The sequence below is a fragment of the Dreissena polymorpha genome, chromosome 14, assembly GCF_020536995.1.
Source record: "Dreissena polymorpha isolate Duluth1 chromosome 14, UMN_Dpol_1.0, whole genome shotgun sequence".
Taxonomy (NCBI): domain Eukaryota; kingdom Metazoa; phylum Mollusca; class Bivalvia; order Myida; family Dreissenidae; genus Dreissena; species Dreissena polymorpha.
The window spans coordinates 25,906,129-25,927,885 of record NC_068368.1 but is presented as its reverse complement, the minus strand read 5'-3'; the positions used below and the strand labels follow the sequence as shown (position 1 = coordinate 25,927,885).

The 21,757-nt window shown below is 35.5% G+C and overlaps 1 protein-coding gene across 1 annotated transcript in view; it reads right to left on the bottom strand.

Annotated features, from left to right (window-relative positions):
• Positions 1-3,075: 3,075 nt before the first annotated feature.
• Positions 3,076-21,757, bottom strand: part of LOC127857236 (contactin-3-like) — a 44,749-nt gene continuing 26,067 nt past the window's right edge. The window contains exons 21-27 of the mRNA XM_052393652.1: positions 18,505-18,597; positions 7,236-7,383; positions 6,710-6,831; positions 5,381-5,591; positions 4,909-5,024; positions 4,195-4,375; positions 3,076-4,070 (exon numbers count right to left, since the gene is read on the bottom strand). Coding sequence (XP_052249612.1) covers positions 3,925-4,070; positions 4,195-4,375; positions 4,909-5,024; positions 5,381-5,591; positions 6,710-6,831; positions 7,236-7,383; positions 18,505-18,597 — 1,017 coding nt within the window. The 3' untranslated portion in view covers positions 3,076-3,924. The remainder of the gene's footprint in view (positions 4,071-4,194; positions 4,376-4,908; positions 5,025-5,380; positions 5,592-6,709; positions 6,832-7,235; positions 7,384-18,504; positions 18,598-21,757) is intronic.

Genomic DNA, 21,757 nt, shown 5'->3' with positions numbered 1-21,757 from the left:
TACTTACTAAATATAGAACAACGATCTACACTCATTGCGACTAACTCAAACCTCAGTAAATAAGTAACCAGGATAAATATACGTTTAGATAATTAAGATATAAAACATACATATAAAAATTTACATGTTCCCTGTCTGCCGAACCCGATCCATGGACTATAGCCACAAGAGGTTCCTATGTACCTATGTAGCCGGATTGCGCCCTCAGAGCGTCCAACACCGACACAGATCACGCTACTCTCCGGTCAAACACAATACTACATAGGACTGCTGCCTTTGTCACCATATTATCAGAATCATTAACGTGCACAATGGAAACTTACAACTGTCCTTTCACTTCATACATAAGCCATTGCCGATCTTCAATGATCGCTTATTTCCGAGAGATGCATTTTATTTTATTTCAAACTTCGAATTTTGATATATGTTTAACTTATTCATTTAGAATACATTATTTTCACTATAAATATAGACTTTGATCCAATTATCATCTGATTTCGCGATTTCTTCAAAGATCGAGCGAGCCTTTTTACCTGTTTACTTATATATATATCTAATTTAAGGTTACACAGATGTGAAGTTGTCGTGGCCGAGTGGGTAAGGCGATGAATCTGAAATCTTTTGGGATTTTCCCGCGCAGGTTCGATTTCTGCCGACATCGCATACTTTTTGCGACGCGTTTTATTTCTTTTTTACCGTAATTTGATTTAATATAGCACATAAGCTATGTTTATTGTTAAATATGTTGAAAATTGTATGCACATCCTTCAATTTTAAAATTAAAACAACGTTATGGCTAAATTGATTAATTTACTGCTGAAAATACGAATGATGCATGTTGCATTTTTATTTTTATTTCAAAAAGTAAACGGTAAATCTGTCTATTTTTTGGTATTTTTGCTGTATTTTTGCTGTATATAGTGTTTCTATAAAAACTAAGTTTAAAATATAACTTTAATGATACTATTTTGAATTGTATGACACTTTGTTTTTAACCGACCCAATTTTTACTTGGCTGAAATCACTTACATTTCATGGCGCTATTCCATAGATTAAAATTTGTAAAAAAATAAATGTCTGTAAAATAATACTTATTTCATCTTGTTTAAACTTTAAACACCTTTACTGCATCTGTACACACCAACTGCATGCCCATATTTGGAAATTTGAATGAATTATGGAACTTTTATATACCCCAGGGGTGAAAATAAACTGGAAAAAAGCCGAGCGTGAGGGTGGTTTTGAAAAAATCGGTTTATTTTTTTTAAAGCATGGAAAGCCTACCTACAAATTTGCATTTAGTTTAGTGAAATGATGCTGGTTAGGAAAATAATTAATTAAATTATATTTGGATATGTGCCCATTAGAGGTGCGCAAGCTAAAAAAGGTAGAATTACCGAAATTCCCGTTCTTACACGTTGTAGCATGGATCGGGTATTGAACACGATACACGTGTGTATTAGCACCCTACTGTAGTCCCGGCGGGGTCATCAATTGCACCAATACACCGGTAAGCAACCAGGGGAATATCATATGAAAAAAGAACCATAATGCATGTTTGATGTGTTAAAGTGTGTCACAAAATTTCCCTAACTGCCGATGTCGGCTATAATTTCGGTATAAACATGCAAAAAAATTAACATATATATAATGTTATTGCCGGTATGTTATTGGACATTTTGTATGTCAAATGTTCATTATTTGTATTAAAATTAAGACGATTGTATTGAACACGATACACGTGTGTATTAGCACCCTACTGTAGTCCCGGCGGGGTTATCAACTGCATCAATACACCGGTAAGCAACCAGGGGAATATCATATGAAAAAAGAACTATCATGCATGTTTGATGTGTTAAAGTGTGTCACAAAATTTCTCTAACTGCCGATGTCGGCTAAAATTTCGGTATAAACATGCAAAGAAATTAACATATATATAATGTTATTGCCGGTATGTTATTGGACATTTTGTAAGTCAAATGTTCATTATTTGTATTAAAATTAAGACGATGCTTATTTGCCAGAAAGCGTTTATTTCAAATTCAAAACAAAAAAAATTTAAAAATTTATTTAGATGCTCCTTTGGTGGTGGATTTTCAATTTGCTGAATACGCCGTTGAATCAATTCTTGTACCGTTTTTTCATCCATTTTATAAAGTAAAAAAAATACTTAAGTCATTTTCATTTTATTTTTATTTTTGTAAAATGCACGAATAATGGTAGTGGTCAAAAGTCCTCGAGCGGCCGCGTTCGCGAATGGGATGCTACCCGAGCTTGACCTTTCTGAAATATATAATATCTCGAAAAAGATATAATTCACCTATACATTTATATATAGAATTTCCCGGGACACGGAAGGATATATAATATCTTGAAAAAGATATTATTTACGTATACATTTATATATAGAATTTCCTGGGACACGGAAGGAAAACGGAAGGGAAACGGTTCTGTCCCAGAAGCCTAGTTTCCCCTCTACTTTCATTATTAATACAGTTTTATTGGTCTTCAAAAAACGAAATTAACACATGCGACCGTTCTCTGAGGACATCAAATGAAGTGCGCATGCGCAACACTACCCCCCTTTCAGCGCACATACATTGTTAATCAAAGATTAAGCTGTCTTGTATTAAAACAGACGACATTTGACATATCCTTGTGAAAGTTGCTACGACGTTGAACTGAGTGGATTGTACTGCTTTGTTGTAATTATTTCGTAACGTCAATAGTGAACCATTTAACATGTCAAGTTTCAATATTTTTTCAAAGTCTTTTTATTTTTTTTATTTTAGTTAATGATTTGATGTATTGCTCTTTATTTTTAAATAAACAGTCGACTTATCAGTTATTTTGTAATTCTCTTCATTATTAAATAAATGTATCAAGTATCACTTTATTTTGGTGTTAATAGAAACTTGTTTAAATATTAAATATTAGCAAAGAACCCTTTAGAATCAGAGTTGTCTCCATGCTCTCACGTATAATGCTGGTTCCAGTCATATCTCTGCGCGGAGGTTGAAACCATGAATGAAAAACATCCCAAAAATAAAAGCATATATCGTCCGAGAAAAAAAGAACAGAACAGACAGTTTATTAAGACTTATACATAAGTACATTATCTTCAATGCATCTTACTATAAATAAAGTATCGTGTCATAAGTAAATGACATTTACACAGGACTTTCAATCAATATGACATCAATATACAACGGTTTGGTGTATTGTAAAAGAATATTTAAAACAATACTTATTCTTGGAATAATTACCGTGTCATGGCAAATTATAAAGAACATATCCTATCATGACAAAGTATATACAGCACACTTTTAACAACAATATCTCGTAAACGTTATATGTTTTCTTTCGATACACAATATCACTAGCTTCAACGTGATAATCGACAACGTGATAATCGGCAATGTGATTTTCGACAACGGCTGTCCATAGAAATCCAGAAAAAATAAAGATGATGTCAAGTATATAGCATTGTCGAAGTTATGAGGTTTCCTGTAACATCAGGCAAGTAAACTGATGATAATAAGATAATCATAAAACGATTAGTATGTGCATTTTAAAATTACTTTGTTAATAAATTGTACAAAATTCAAAATATAGACGAAGATTTTCCAGGCTTCAAACATGTCAGAAATATGAAGATCGTTTAGAAAAACAAATCAGATTAGTATGGACAATTTAAGACATAGATGCATTAAAGTACATGCATAGGGTATAATTATAATGCAATAAACAATACAGAACTGACGATAAACCAGCTACGTCAGAAATCGTTGTCAACTCCATATCAGACTAGTTGTAAATTGTATGCATGTCTAAGTTTTCTATCTAGGTAAGAATTGTAACTGCCTTTGCCACATTTCTCGATGCACACGTTAACTCTATGAGCCGCATTGTTTGTGCCATCCTTTAGGGCGTGACCAGTCGCCGCATCACGAGGATTGTTATCAGTATCACTGTCCGTATGTCCGCCCCTAGGCGAAGTGGCACTGCTCCACAGGAAACGCCTTCGTAGCAAATCTTGGTTGTGACCGGGTCGATCTGGATCATGCCCCCTCAAACAAAACTAGTGAGTAAACACCTATTAACTTAAACGTCACATCATACTTAAACAATTAATTGTTAATCGTGAGTATTCATCGATTATTTAATACTTGACACGGCATTAATAAGATTTACCTTTTAAAGTGAAGAACACCGAGTAGCTCATGGCCCCGTCTCCGCCGGCGCTGACTCCCTGAACCCTGAGCTGGTAGACGCTCTCCTGCTGGAGGCGATGTAGCACCGCCGAGGTATCCAGCAGTTCCGTCGTCGTCTCGTTGGCGTGCCGGATATCCGACTGCACAAGCCACCATTTTACCTAGCGAGAGGTGCCACAGGAAGATACAGTATCAGCGCCATTAGCAAGGAGTTATAAAATTAGCAACATCGACAAACAAGCAGATAACACTTACCATGATCACTGAACTTTATGAATTAATTGAGACTTTAAATAGGACTGCATTATTTTTTATTTTATTTTTGTATTCATTTTTTTTTAATAAACGCCTTTAGCATCATTTTGTTTCTGTACGTGTGCTATACTGTATGAAGGTAAAACAGTGTACACACAAGTTTTAAATAGAGTAACCTATAAAGATTTAACACTTCAGTAAGGCTAAGTTATCTGACTCACAGTAGTGGTAATTCCCAGAGACCTTGAACTCTATTGTGGATAGAAGGAGCCTTATGGATTGTCAAATGATTTGTTTTACTGTTTTTATACTTCCATTGATAAAAAAGATACATGTATATAAGTTGAAATGCACCAAGTTCTGATGTTGGGAATTTCATAAGATCAAAAACCACAACAAGACTTGTGCTAATATGTGTACTGCATAATCCTTCTTGTACCTTGTATCCCGTAATAATTTCCTCATTCTTTGTCGTCATGATCCCCTGCCACGTGACCAGGACGCTATTTGGACCATGTGACGTCACCGTGACAAACCGAGGGTAGTTCAGGGGCGCTAGACACAAACACCATAATTATAAAATAATAACTAGAGGCAACTATCTATTATTAAAATACTGTCCATTAAAATACGTGTAATATGTTAATGTTTCGCAAAGTGTGTATATCAGTGAATATCTGTAATACCGCGAGGGTTGATTTATACAGGTAGGTATTTTATGTGTAATTTCAAAAACACTTAACTGGTCTAAATTTTCTTGTAAAAGCACATTTTTATAGCTTACAAATTGTTTCATATAGCTCATAACATGGAAACATGCTGAACAATTGCTTATCGAAAAAATGTACTGTAATTTGTACTTAAATACACAAAAGGATAACTACTGTCCAACGAGATATGAACACTCATACCGTTGTTGGCTGTTTCCCCTCGTCGCCATTCCCCTTTTGGACCCCTTCCGGCGGAATTAAACACTTGCATGCGGAAGAAGAACTCGGAGTTAATTTCCAAGTCAATCAGTAGCACCTCGCTCGCCTGGCCATAGATGTTCCGATTGCGCAGGTTGCTGACCGCACATCCCTTCAACGGGCTGCACCCTAGGTTGTTCCAGTAGTACTGAATCTTGAGAGGACAACACGCATCAGTGAGGCCATGGTATCCGTCACAATGAGGAACTTAACGTATTTCGGTTTTAAGAAACATTTGTCTTCAACAACAAAGCCATAATTGTTGAACATACACTACTATGGTTTTACAAAAAGTTCAAATGGCATTGGTATCGATGTTTGTCTTTCTATTAAAGTACATGTATGTAAGTTGAATATAATTTTGTGAAATTTCTTTTTTTAATACATATATGCTTTTATAAAAAGGTAGTGAACAGTGATGGGATCTCTGAAAAGTGATAACTAGAAATCCCACTGCACTTATGTCCGAAGTACAGAAAAATTCATATTTTTTAATGGTGTTCCCAGTGTTGTTAAGACTTTCCACAATTAACCTGATAATCATGTACTCTATGGAGAATAACCAATGCGCTTTAATTGTTTTCTATGATCGACTCGCTTTAGTTGAGGCTGGTGTTTCGCAAATTTAATTACATGTGTTAGCCATAATGAAAACCGACAGTTATCAAGAAATATCCGCCAAACAGACGAGTAACACTCAAAATTTGCCATTTCTTGAAAGTTGTCATTTTGTCTTTGAGTAGGTCAATTGAAAAAAAAGGTCCGTGTTTAAGTTGGCGAGCTATAATATCAAATACGTTCCTACACGTCGCGCGTTGTTTGTTCCTCAAGACATAGAAGTGAATCAAATATTGTGTTTTCTGAAATTTTGATAGGGTGATCCTTATCTTTGATAAGCAGTTATGGAGAATTAACGTAAATTGTACAACTAAATGTGAGCACTAGAAAAACAAATGTAGCAAACTTATGTTTCAGTTAAATATGCAGTGCGTGTGTATTTTGAAATTTATGAGATCCTTCCGCGCCTATGACTACATAATATACGGACTCGGATGAAACATCACTTTTTTCTTATTAACTTATACTAAATTTAAAGACCTTAGGACTTTTTTTAGGATCCTGGGTACAATTTCCACCTTTTCATCTCATACTGAAAGATTTTCGATATTGGTGTGATATTTTACTGTGAGAACGGGGTGGCCGGAGTGCCCGAACCAAACCCCCACAGGTAGAGGATGAATTAAGCGACATACTTCATAGCACTGTACTGACCGTGTAGCCGCCAATGCGGCCCTTGATGTGCTCCCTCTCGTCCGGAATAGGGTCCCACGTGACTAGAACGCTCGACAGGTTCACTCCGCTTACGCTTTTAATCTTAGGCACGATATCCGGCACTGAGCAACAACAACTAATTTGAATATATACGTTAATGTGAAACAATAAAATGCATTGTATAATAAGTAATAGAGAGTTATGTTTCTCCTTTATACATTTTTATTATATATGTTACAATAAACCTCCACAACTATAAGGCTGAGCGGTCACAAAAATCAAAACGTACCATTGAATTCGATTGACTCTCGACGTTTTTTAGCAACCAATAGACCCATATCACACAAACCCCTGAATATGGGGCTAAGTCACGTATAAAGCATTTTTGACATATGCCTTCATTCAATCGCATATACCCAATAAAACGCGAGAAAAACGGACCTTTACAGCCCCTTCATTAATCTTGGTGGTATAAAATATAAATATGTAATTAAAGGTAACAAGGTTTTCATGTTAGTTCTCTTACTGCCCATAGCGGAGAAGACGGTGACGACGCTGGAGTTAGGTCCGGCGCCAAGGTTGTTGAAGACGCCCACCATGACGTCATACCCGAGGTAGTAGTTCTCCACCCCGACCAGCGCCGAGTACATGCCCACGTTACCAAGGAGCACGACCTGCAGCAAGATGTAAGACGAAATGACAACGTTATGACGTCACGAATAAACAAGTACGTCATATATGTAGTGTATCATTTCATTAAAAAGGTGTGCATTGGATGTAGTGTAGTCGGTATTACGTCATAAATAACATGTGCACGTGGTGTTTCGTATCATGTAGTATAGATACAATCATTATATTTTATAAATAGTATGTACGTATCAAATTATTGTTTATAAACAGCGCGAAGACATGACGAAGAGATGATGAAATTCACTCACAACATAATTATTGTCTGATCCAGCGAATGTCATAGAACACCATGTACGGGGATAAAGGGTGAGTGGTTGATGAAATATACCATTGTATATAACGCAACTTATGCAGTATGATTAGATTTACGTAACCTTAACTTGATGATGCGTACGCGGTTTTAAGTAATTTTTGAAAATGTAATGTAGAGTATGCGGAATGGCGTCAATTAAGAACGTAATGTGTCATGTATCGGATATGACGTCATTTAAGAAATATAAATGTGAAGTATCGTATTAAGAATAACGTCATTACCGAACATTTAATATGAGGTAGCATATGCGGTTTGACGTCATTACCGACACGTACTGATATAAGTAGCTTAAACGGTTTGACGTTGTTAAAGAAATGTACATGTTATATGATTTACTATCATCAAGAACGTGTTTTTTAATGTTAACGATATAACGGCATGTGTATTTGTACTGTAGCGTTGGAGTTTAATGCTCCGTAGCGGATATGGATTGTTGACGAGACCGATTTCTCGACAGAGAATTCACCTCCAAAAATAGTGTGCTAAAGATGCAAAGGCCCAAGCAGTGACCTCTCCACGATCTAATACAGATACTATGATCGGGGGTATACATGCTCTAGGCAACCATGCCCCACCCTTTTATATTTTCACAGGAAAGAGGTGGCAGCTTCATAGAAGGTGTGGCTGCAGGGTCCGTGGGAAAATATCAGAGAGCGGCTCAAAGAGTACGTGACGAGCCATTTAGCCCGGTATGCAGCCTTGAATGCAAACATGGATGACAACCCAATCACATTATATACTCTATGATAAGCACAAGAGTCATCTCTCCCTTACACTGACCACATGGGCATCGGAAAGAAATATTATTTTGTTTGTTATTCCTCCACACTCCAGCCGCCTCACACAGCCCTTGTACATTAGGGTGTTTGGACCTATGAAGGCGTTCTACAATAGGGAATGTCGGGCCTTTATGCATTCCAACCCAGGAGTGTCCATTTCTACAAGAGATATTGCTAGGTTCACTGCTAAGCCCTTCACTGAGGCATTCTGCACAGAAAACATGTCATAAGCCTTGAGAAATCTGGCCTGTTCAGTGCCAGCACCATTACTTCCACTTGATTCAGGGCAAGAGTCAACTCTTGAAAGTGACACAGATAGTGATAACATTTTCTGTGTGTGCAAGAAAAACAGTCCACCTGAATTCTGGAAGGATGTTTCGTTTTTTTTAATGGGATGAATGTAGTGTGTGCACGGATTTGGTACATCTAGTTTACTGCACTGATGCACATTTTTAGGCGGAATAGCTTCTTTAGGTGTCCCCATTGTGCCGAAGAAAACATGAAAATGTTACATTATATGAATATTGAGAATGAAAATTAGACACAAATTGAAAATAACTGATATACGTGTATTTATTTTATTTGATGTCTTAATTGCATATATTTAAATGGTCATATACTTTTTTGATTGTTACTTTGAATGGTATGGCGGAGCCTTGTTTATTCAGGTTTAGTTAATATTAGTGTTTTTTTTATTCAATATAATACATACAATGTATACATGTATATGATCATACAACATAGTGATTGTACTAAGCAATAAAGTTCAGACATGTTATACAAGATATGCTAATATATCTTTTTTTATGAGAAAAGAAAAGAACTACAGATGAATAGTTATGAAAAATGATGAGTTGTATAAAGTCGGAAGAAAGCATACTGGATTTGTGTGTTTTGTTGTAGATTCACAATGATCTTATAAGATTGAAAAAAATATACAAAAATATTTTATAAAGATAAACTAACATTAGAGTGAAATGTATATAAGTGGACAAACATTATGAGAATTTAATCTGATTCCATTTTTGTTCAAAGCTTTGTAATGTGTCATTACTGAGGGCTATTTCTTTCTCAATCTGGATTTTTAGTTTAAGACTATAAATAAAACAATTAAAATGTGGTACTTGTTTTTTGTACTTCATGTTATAGATAAAATATTTCATCATTATAAGAATAAAATTCACAATATTATTACAGTCTATTGATTTCAATGAGTAAATTCCGAAGCTTACATTTAAGAAATTTAGTTTAACATTTAGTTGCTGTAGTTCAAGAAAAGATACTAGTTGATTCCAAATAGGCTGGATGTGTTTGCACTACCAAAAAAGATGTTCTATAGTTTCGATGTTTTCACTGCAGAAGTCACACAGATTTGAGTTAGATAATTTGCATTTAAAGAGATATTTATTTGTAGCTATAATTCTATGTATGTATTTATATTGAAAATTTCTCAGTGTGCTTTCAATAGTTGCTTTATATGGCATGGTAAATATGTGTTTCCAATTAAGTTCATGTTCTTCGAAAAGAACTTGCCATTTATTTTGGGTTTTGGAGTTTTCTGTAGGGTTTCTAATTTGTAATGTGTAAAATATTTTGTTCGTTTTGTTTTTTCTTCCAAGTATGTTCCCTACGAATGTTGTTTGAGTACATGGTGTATTATTTGTATTGATTTCAGATTTAATATGTATGGGTATGCTTTTGATTAGTGTGTAGTACTTCAGAAAATTATTTGAAGGTATTCCGTATATGTAGCATATATCATCAAAAGAGTAGAAATCCTTAATTCTGTAGTCATATTATTGGTCGACATATTTAATGCTTCGTTCAAACCAATCTTTATAGAAAAACGTCTTATTGTTTGAAGTTATGTCTTTATTGTTCCATAAAATAGTTTTGCTTCTGGTTTGGGTTTCTAGGTTATGAGTGACATCACTCCATGCTGATAGAACATCAGACAAAAATATGTTTTCGTTTGCAATTTCATGTAGGAAAGTATTGTTGATGTTACATTCAAAGAGTAAAGAGTCACCATATTTTTTTAGGATTTTCTGGTAGAATAATTTCCATTTACTCGTATTGGTATTATCTAGGTATCTTTTAACCCAGCTGCATTTGATTGCATTCGAGAATGCGTCAATGTTCGTTAATTGGATACCTCCATTTTCTACAGATTGAATTAACTGAGTTCGTTTTATTCTGTCAGGTTTACCGCCCCATATGAAATTAAATATTGCTGATTTTATATCGTTAATAACATCATTTGGTGGATTTGGGAGGACTGTTAATACATAAATTAATTTCGGGAGTGCAAACGTTTTCAATACTGTGTTTTTTTCCGATTAGTGTAAGTTTACGGTGATGCCATGATTTTAAGCAGTTTTTAAAATTCTGTAATTTAGGTAGTATGTTTTTAAGAACTGTATCCTTTTCATTATTTGTGAAAGTAATTCCTAACGTTGTGGCTTCATCGGATGTCCAATGAAATGTCATTTCTTTTTTATATTGGACATTACTTTGTTTTAATTTACCTACTCGTAGCACAGTACATTTACTTTTGTTTAGTTTAAGACCCGATGTCATTCCGTAAAGGGTTAGCGATTCTATTAGGTTATGGAAAGAATCGTAATTGTCGTTTAAAAAATAAGTTGCATCGTCAGCAAATAGGGACTGTTTGATTTCTTCGTCAGGTTCTAGTGATATGCCTTTTATGTGTTTATTTGATTGGATGTGATGTGATAGATACTCGATGCAAATAATAAATAGCGATGATGAGAGTGGACATCCTTGTCGAACCCCTCGTTCGATGTTAAAACTGTTTGAAAAGAAGCCATTGTTAATGATTAAACTGTTAATATCTGTATAGAATAGTTTGACCCATTGAATGAGACTTTCACCAAAATTCATATTTTCTAAGCAAGAGAACATAAATGAATGATCAAGCGAATCGAATGCCTTTTCGAAGTCTGCAAAGAATATTAGACCAGGATTATTTGAATTGTTGAAATAGTTTATGCATTCTTGGATAAGACGAACGTTTTCACCAATGTAACGTCCTTTTATGAAACCAGATTGAGATTGTAAAATTATTGATGGTAATATTTTTTTAATTCTGTTTGCTATACTTTTAGTTGCAATTTTATAATCATTGTTTAGTAAACTAATTGGGCGCCAGTTCGATAAGGATTCTAAGTTTTTTCCGGGTTTTGGAATGAGTGATATTATACCTTGTTTTTGAAGCGTAGTTATGTTTCCATTATTATATGAATAGTTAAGTGATTTAATTCAATGTGTTTTGATATCATTCCAAAATATTTTATAAAACTCAATGGTGATGCCATCAGATCCTGGACTTTTGTTATTTTGCATTTCTTTTAGTGCTAATCCACATTCATATTCATTTAGTAATCCGTCACACAATAGTTTTTCTTCTTGATTTAAAGCGTGGTGTGTATTTTTAAAAAGGGTGTTATTTTCAACATTTTTTCGTTTATAGAGGGTTTCAAAAAATAAACGTTGTTCTTCTAGTATTTGTGTTCTGTTTGTTATATCTTTGCCATTGACTACTAATTTGTGTACAGTTTTTTGTTCACTTCTACGTTTTTCAATGTTTGCGAAGTATTTTGTATTTTTTTTCATTGTGTTCAACATGCTGTGCACGCGCTCTTAGTATTATTCCATTGAGATGTGTATGATAAATTCCATCTAATATTTGTTTTTTTTAATGTTATTTCGTTTTCAATGTCGGTGGTATCATTTGTGTTTGTTTGATGTAATTGTTTTTCAAGGGTTTCAATGGTTTTGATGGTTTCAGTTTCAAGTTTGTGTGTTTCTTTTTGTTTAAATGATGTGTATCTAATTGTTGTGTTACGTATATTTCCTTTAATTACTTCCCATAAGGTGTTTGGGTTTGCATCTTTATTATTTTGAACTGTATTTAATATTTCCTGTTTTATTTGTGTTTGATATTATGTATCTAATAAGATGCTGTTGTTAATTTTAAAGTATCCTGGGCCTCTTTCAGGTTGTATATTGTGCAGTTTAAGTTCAACTAGAGAGTGGTCAGTCATAAATCCTGGTTTTATGTTACATGTGTCAATAATGTTGCAAAGCGACTCAGATATTAAAAAATAGTCTAATCTACAAAATATTGTTGGTTTTGTGTTTGAGTGCCAGGTGAATTTGCTTTCGTTTGGAAATATTGTACGCCAGATGTCTATCATATTGTAGTTTTCAATTATGTTATTTAAAATGTTTCTATTTTTAGGATGAGTATAAAGGTTTCCCTTCTTTTTATCTAATAATGGGTTAAGAACAGTATTGAAATCACCACCGACAATTATGTTTTTATCTTGGTTATTATTTATAAAGGATTGTAATGTTTCGTAAAATGTGGAATCATCTATGTTAGGGCCGTAAACGTTGATAAATGTTAATTGTGTTTCATGTATTTTGATATCTATACTTGCTTGTCTGCCAATTATTATTTCGTTAAAATTATCAACTGTGATCCCTATATTATTTTTTATCAGAAAGGCAATGCCTTGTTTATTAGTATTTTGTCCACTAAGATAGATATCTCCGTCCCATTCATCTTTCAATGTTTGTGCTAAAGTAGGTGTCAAGTGACTTTCTTGTAATAGGCATATACTATATTTTTGTTTGTCTAACCATTTGAAGATTTTTATGCGTTTATCTTTATTGTTTAGCCCCTTTACATTCAAAGTACATAATTTAATCATTTAAAGAGGTGTAGGGTGTAGGTCCTATTTTAAAAGATGTCCAGTTGGTTTCTATTATAATACCTAAGATGTCCATACAAACAAACAAAACAAAAAGAGAACAAAAATTAGGGATATAAAAAGATGAGTGTTCCATGGCAATGAATACGTAGAAAAAAAAGAATCACAAAAATGAGAAAAAAATAATTTAAAGAAAGAAAAAAAATAAAGATTATCAAAATGAAACAATGTACAAAAGAAGGTTCAAGGTCTGTTGATCCGAGTTGATGTGGTTTACAAGCACCCACTGAGTGATATATTTACATTAATAATACATGAATTTTACAACAAAAGAAAAGTGACCTTAAAAGAAAAATTAACATTTTCATCTTAATGGTCTTTAAGATAAAAATAAAACATCATCGTGTAAGACACAATTACGTATATATTGATTTATATTACAGGTTAGATGATAGTTTAAATTCTCTACCTAACTGCATACTCTCTTGATGAAGTATTATTTAAAAAAAATTAAACACATACAGACAGTACAAATGAGTTATTCGCAGAAAGATTTCTTCACATGGTCAATATGTAAATAAAATTAGTCAGTATTAAGTTATATAAATCAATTATTTCAGATAATATAGAATGCATTCTGGTAAGAGTATAAATAAACTAACAAACGACAACAGAAAAAACAAGCAAGCAAAACAACACCACAAATCAGTGTCATGCAAAACGCAGATTTGACAAATACATCATAATAACATATAAGTTTTTCAATAAGCATATTATACATATTTAAACGCGTATATAATACTTATAGACAGACATTTCCTCTTAATGGTCTTTAAAATAAAGAAAACCATCTAGTAAGCCGCAATTATGTATATATTGATTTATATTAGAGGTTAGGTGATATTTTAAATTCCCTACCTAACTGCATACTATCTTGATAAAAATTCTACAAAAATTTGAACATAAATTATAATAATGTGTAATAATGTATTTTAGAAAGATTTGTTCACATTGTTAATATGTAAATAAAATTAGTCAGTATTAAGTTATCTAAATCAGTTGTTTAAGATAATAATTTAAAATTCCTAACTGCATACTATCTTGATGAAAATTCAAAATTCAAACACATACATACATTACAAATAATGTATTCGCAGAAAGATTTGTTCACATTGTTAAAATGTAAATAAAATTAGTCAGTATTAAGTTATCTAATTCAATTATTTCAGATAATATAGTATGTATTCTGGTAAGGGTATAAGCAAAGTAACAAAAGACAACAGAAAAAGCAAACAAAAACACACCTCAAAAATCAGTGCCATGCAAAAACGAAAAATTTGACAAATATATAATAACAAAAATAAGTATATTATACATGTTTTAATGCATACATAATACTTATAGACAGACACCGACATCGTAAGTGAAACATAAATGATTTTTGTCCTATAATAAATACAAGAATGCATGTATTGTTGCCGTAATAATACTAAATGATGCCTCTTTAAATACAGAATAGAAAAAAATCCTTTACTTAGGCATCAAAATCATACAATGTATTTATAGTCAAATAATTATAGATTTACATCAATGGGAATGCCAAGTTATATTGTACAATTTAGTTGATTATTTGTATTATTGAAAAATATATGTCTTGTTCATTAAGCATATCATGCAACATTTAAAAAACAATTGTAAAATTTTGAAAGAACTATGTAAAATGTGTATATGTTTTACAGTTAAGAAATAACTGGTTTTGGATATATGTTTTACAGTTAAGAAATAACTGGTTTTGGGTACGAATATACCTTAATATCATCGATTTTCCAAGTTACAAGATTCATAAACATTGAATGTGTTTACTTGTATTTCGTAACGGTGACCTACATTCTTGTTAATAATGCCCATGCTTTTCAGTGAAAAACTGCATTTCTCACATTCATGTCAATTGTCCTATACACAAGATGAGGGCTGTCTATAAAAACATGCTGTGTGTTATGTTATACTTGAAATGTGTACTACATCGCGTTTGCGATTTTTTAAACACATAATGTTCATTTGTAATTACATTACTTCTTAAAACTGTTATTTACGGTTAAGTTTTTTCAAAGTGGGATGCCAATTAATTCTATACAAAAATTTACTCGAATAGGTGTGTATTTTGTAAACAGCCCTCTATTTGAAGAAACACTCCAATGAACATTATCCTACATTGTCCATGGAAAAATCATGCATGTAAACGTCATCATGCAAGTACCGGTAAACTTCTTAACAGCCAGTAACAAATAATGTAAACAAGCAAATGCGAGAAAAAAAGGTGTAGAATAGCATTAACTACAAAAGTGATTGAAATGTATTGTGAGACATCATTGTTCCGTATGCGTTTGTATAAAATTTCAATATTGTTTGTGTGTGTGTTGCTTTTTTAATCCCCGTGTGTTTAAATATACATTGATAAAGACTATATACTTGTTTATATTTGGGGTAGCCATTCAAATATTTTTACCGGCTATAACCACGGTTATAAGTAGGCCAATTTTAAATTGTATAGTCTGTTTCCTAAATGTATGTACATGTATACATATGATGATGTCATGTAGTTCCTTTCATTGATAGTGATTTTTAAAGGTCATACGTTCTCACATATTCTGAAAAGCAGACTTTTATAATAAATTGGATTATATAAAACTACGTAAACAACAGCATAAGACTAGTTATGAATGTTAAAGTAATATGTAAATAGTCAATAGATATCAGTTATTTCTCCATAGTAAACAACATACCATGTCTGTTTGTAATGTTTAAATATCTTCTAGCGACTTTGCGTGCCATTACGTCTGTACTGTCTGAAATCTTCTATGACACCACTCACATTGTCATAGATGTCGAATTTAATGCGTTCACCCGCGACAGTTTGCCCGTACACCGCCCCATTGAAATACCAGGCACTTTCGATGTCTGGATGAAGGTGGAGCCTGTTGATGAGCCCTTGATTGGGCTTGGTGACATCATCGACAAGTTTGTATCCGCCATTCTTCATTGGTGCCCGTTTCCTCATTATGGCAGATTTTACTGAGTTATTTCTCAGTTTGATGAGCACTGGGCGGGTCTGTCCCTTCTTTGTTGGGATACGATGCATGGCTACTGTATCGATTGGCTGCACGTCAACCTCGGTATGAGTTTTCAGGATCCCGATTACCGTTTTGGCAAGTGATTCATCATTTTCATCCCTGTTCTCTGGTATATTATATATTTTTATGTTATTCTTTCTGGAATATTGTTCATTATAGTTAGCCTTTTTACTTGCCATTCTGCTGATTTCGTCTGTCTTGTCTATTTGTTCCTGAAGTGACTTCAGATTTGTTTTGTTATTGTTTTCCAATTTTTGCAATGTATCTTTCAGACTTTTATTCTCAAAGTCTAATGAATCTATTGTTGCTTGCATTTCTTTGTATTTTTCATTAACTAGTTGATCGATCTTTTTGTTCATATTTTGTTCAATTTTATGCATTACGCTAGTGACTGTGTTGGTGATAAGTTGTTCAACTTCATCTTTACGAAGCATACTCTTGAGATCTTCCCTCAAGCTTGATATGCCATCAGTCATTGCTTGAAGTTGCATATGTATGGAATTGAGTTCATCCATGCTTGAATTTCTATTGTCACTAGTATCTGGCCTATATTTCTTGACAGCCGGTTTTGTTTGAGGTTTTTCTCCTGTGAAGTTAAGCTTAAGCTGTTTTTTGGTTGTATAATTGCTCATTGTGCTTATGAACAATTACAGTTATCTTCTCCAGTGTTTTTCAGACGACACATCTAATAGTAAATACTCAGAGCTGACACAGTTATAATCCTTATAATCCTTATAATGCCCATTGAGAGTCCATGCACAGGGGTTTTCTCAAATGCATGTGTTTTACAAGTCAAACACCTATCACACACACATATGCAAAATCCTTTGTTGAATTCTTTGTTATAAACATTTCCAAATTGCTTTTTATCACATTACAATTCCTGGATGTCACTTTGTCACAACATTCAAAGCACAATTATGAACATGTTGTACTATAAATTCTCACTTTTTTATCACTATAAACATGTATTTTAATGTAAATTTTGGAGAGCAAAATTATCTACACATCCCTCCAGCGATGACCTTAACCTTCTAATATTAGTGTTGTATAGCCTATTTAACGCGGACCACTTGCCGACAAAAGATTATATTACACTAATTCCGATTCCCACAGGGTCCCATTATAAAACTGACAATTTTCAAAGCATTTTTCATGCCTTTCCGACGTATCAATTTTTCCGAATCTGGTATAATTTTACAGATGGATCCGTTTTTTTCCAATACTTGCAATCAAAAACATACCGTCTCGCAACTTCTAAGAAAGTAAATCGCTGTCGAATGCACCCACCGTAGAAAACAGTCTTTCGAAAGCCTTATTTTGACAAAAGCCCCATACAATAGAAAACACACCCCAAACGTTTATATTTCAAGTAAGCTTCCATTCCAAGACATCAAAGTACTCCAGACACATACATGTTATTAGAAATAACCACAAAAGACATGCCTCACATGGTGAAATGTCTTTTATTTAAGAAGAGAAAATGAACTCTTTAGAAATAGGCACTTCTTTCGAATGAACCACGGAGGGGTACACACTGATTTAGTGTAATGTTACTAAAATTAACAGCAATGGCGGAAAGCATTGGTTTTGTTTTTGCTACCGCAGTTAAATTGGAGGATTTACGTCATAAAAAGCCAATTATCCAATTAAGTTAAGTCAAATATGTGTGTCTTTTAAATAATGTATATGATATATGAAGATGGTTTCTAGACGCACATGAATATTCCTTAAGTAGCGAGTCAACCGTGTTGCATACAGAAATATACAATGGATCTATCGCCTTAAGGACATGCCCGTCATGCCAATGAACAATGCATTCAATGCCAGGTATCACGCTATCAGTGGTAGGCTTGACGCATCATTTCTTCTCATATATTATAGAGACGACATTAATATTCGTGCATTTTGATAATCCATCTTACATGTAGATTAAATGAAAAATGGGGATAGTCACAATGATTTAACCAATGCGTTTAGCCAATCCGAAAGCTTCAAGATCGTCAGATACCTTCATTCATTTTATTGCTCAATCGCAAACAGAAATGGAAAGAGCATTCTAAAGTCTGTTAAGGCGATCTTTAAACCTTAACGACGTCTTAACTATCATCAAGTTATGGGTGTTGGAGTGTCGCCTGCCTACCTTGTTCCAGTTATATCGTTCTCGCGTGCTCTGGCGTTTCCAGTACAGTGTGTAACCCAGCCCTGGGCCACAATGTTCCGACTCGGGGATTGGCTGAAATACAGCATGCGACATTATGTAAACTATACAAGACAAATCGTAAAACTTGCATATATGTAATACAAAATGAATAAGCACTCGAGTTGTGTTATGTATCGCCAGATTAATATATGCCATTAAAATAAACCTATAATACATAAATAATGTACACATATACACATGTACGCATGAAGATCAGTATATTAAATCGATTCCAGATGTATTGAAGTTAAATCTGTATGGTCTTTACTTAAATCAAAATATAAAGCAAAAGCATTAACAAACATAATCTAATTCCCACTACTGCCTTCTTACCGTCCATGACATGTTGAGTATCCCCACTTTGCCGTCCATGACATGTTGAGTGTCCCCACTTTGCCGTCCATGACATGTTGAGAGTGCCTACTTACCGTCCATGAGATGTTGAGTGGGCCTACTTACCGTCCATGAGATCTTGAGTGTGCCTACTTACCGTCCATGACATGTTGAGTGTGCCCACTTACCGTCCATGACATGTTTAGTGTGCCTAATTACCGTCCATGACATATTGAGTGTACTTACTTACCGTCCATGACATGTTGAGTGTGCCTTATTACCGTCCATGACATGTTGAGTGTGCCCACTTACCGTCCATGACATGTTGAGTGTTTCCAGTTACCGTCCATGACATGTTCAGTGTCCGCACTTACCGTCCATGACATGTTGAGTGTGCCCACTTACCGTCCATGACATGTTGAGTGTGCCCACGTACGTCCATGACATGTTAAGTGTGCCCACTTACCGTCCATGACATGTTGAGTGTGCCCACTTACCGTCCATGACATGTTGAGTGTGCCCTCTTTCCGACCATGACATGTTGAGTGTGCCTACTTACCGTCCATGACATGTTGAGTGTGCCTACTTACCGTCCATGACATGTTGAGTGTGCCTACTTACCGTCCATGATATGTTGAGTGTGTCTACTTACCGTCCATGACATGTTGAGAGTCCCTGCTTACCGTCCATGACATGTTGAGTGTGCCTACTTACCGTCCATGACATGTTGAGTGTGCCTTCTTACCGTCCATGATATGTTGAGTGTGCCTACTAACCGTCCATGACATGTTCAATGTCCCTACTTACCGTCCATGATATGTTGAGTGTGCCTGCTTACCGTCCATGACATGTTGAGTGTGCCTGCTTACCGTCCATGACATGTTGAGTGTGCCCACTTACCGTCCATGACATGTTGAGTGTGCCCACTTACCGTCCATGACATGTTGAGTGTGCCTACTTACCGTCCATGACATGTTGAGTGTGCCCACTTACCGTCCATGACATGTTGAGTGTGCCCACTTACCGTCCATGACATGATTAGTGTGCCTACTTACCGTCCATGAGATGTTGAGTGTGCCTACTTACAGTCCATGAGATCTTGAGGATGCCTACTTACCGTCAAATGACATGTTGAGTGTGCCCACTTACCGTCCATGACATGTTGAGTGTTTCCAGTTACCGTCCATGACATGTTCAGTGTCCGCACTTACCGTCCATGACATGTTGAGTGTGCCCACTTACCGTCCATGACATGTTGAGTGTGCCCACGTACGTCCATGACATGTTAAGTGTGCCCACTTACCGTCCATGACATGTTGAGTGTGCCCACTTACCGTCCATGACATGTTGAGTGTGCCCTCTTTCCGACCATGACATGTTGAGTGTGCCTACTTACCGTCCATGACATGTTGAGTGTGCCTACTTACCGTCCATGACATGTTGAGTGTGCCTACTTACCGTCCATGATATGTTGAGTGTGTCTACTTACCGTCCATGACATGTTGAGTGTCCCTGCTTACCATCCATGACATGTTGAGTGTGCCTACTTACCGTCCATGACATGTTGAGTGTGCCTACTTACCGTCCATGATATGTTGAGTGTGCCTACTAACCGTCCATGACATGTTCAATGTCCCTACTTACCGTCCATGATATGTTGAGTGTGCCTGCTTACCGTCCATGACATGTTGAGTGTGCCTGCTTACCGTCCATGACATGTTGAGTGTGCCCACTAACCGTCCATGACATGTTGAGTGTGCCCACTTACCGTCCATGACATGTTGAGTGTGCCTACTTACCGTCCATGACATGTTGAGTGTGCCCACTTACCGTCCATGACATGTTGAGTGTGCCCACTTACCGTCCATGACATGATTAGTGTGCCTACTTACCGTCCATGAGATGTTGAGTGTGCCTACTTACAGTCCATGAGATCTTGAGGATGCCTACTTACCGTCAAATGACATGTTGAGTGTGCCCACTTACCGTCCATGACATGTTGAGTGTGACTACTTGCCGTCCATGACACGTTGAGTATGCCTACTTACCGTCCATGACATGTTGAGTGTGCCTAATTACCGTCCATGACATGTTGAATGTGCCTACTTACCGTCCATGACATGTAAAGTGTGCCCACTTACAGTCCATGACATGTTGAGTGTGCCCACTTACCGTCCATGACATGTCGAGTGTGCCCTCTTTCCGTCCAGGACATGTTGAGTGTGCCCACTTACCGTCCATGACATGTTGAGTGTACCCTCTTTCCGTCCATGACATGTTGAATGTGCCCACTTACCGTCCATGACATGTTCAGTGTCCCCACTTACCGTCCATGACATGTTGAGTGTGCCTACTTACCGTCCATGACATGTTCAGTATGCCCACTTACCGTCCATGACGTGTTGAGTGCGCCTACTTACAGTCCATGACATGTTGAGTGTTCCCACTTACCGTCCATGACATGTTCAGTGTCCCCACTTACCGTCTATGACATGTTGAGTGTGCCCACTTACCGTCCATGACATGTTGAGTGTGACTCCTTACCGTCCATGACATGTTGAGTGTGCCCAATTTCCGTCCATGACATGTTGAGTGTGCCTACTTACCGTCCATGACATGTTGAGTGTGCCCAATTTCCGTCCATGACATGTTGAGTGTGACAACTTACCGTCCATGACATGTTGACTGTGCCCTCTTTCCGCCGTCCATGACATTTTTAGTGTGCCTACTTACCGTCCATGACATGTTGAGTGTGCCCAATTTCCGTCCATGATATGTTGAGTGTGACTACTTACCGTCCATGACAAGTTCAGTGTCCGCACTTACCGTCCATGACATGTTGAGTGTGCCTACTTACCGT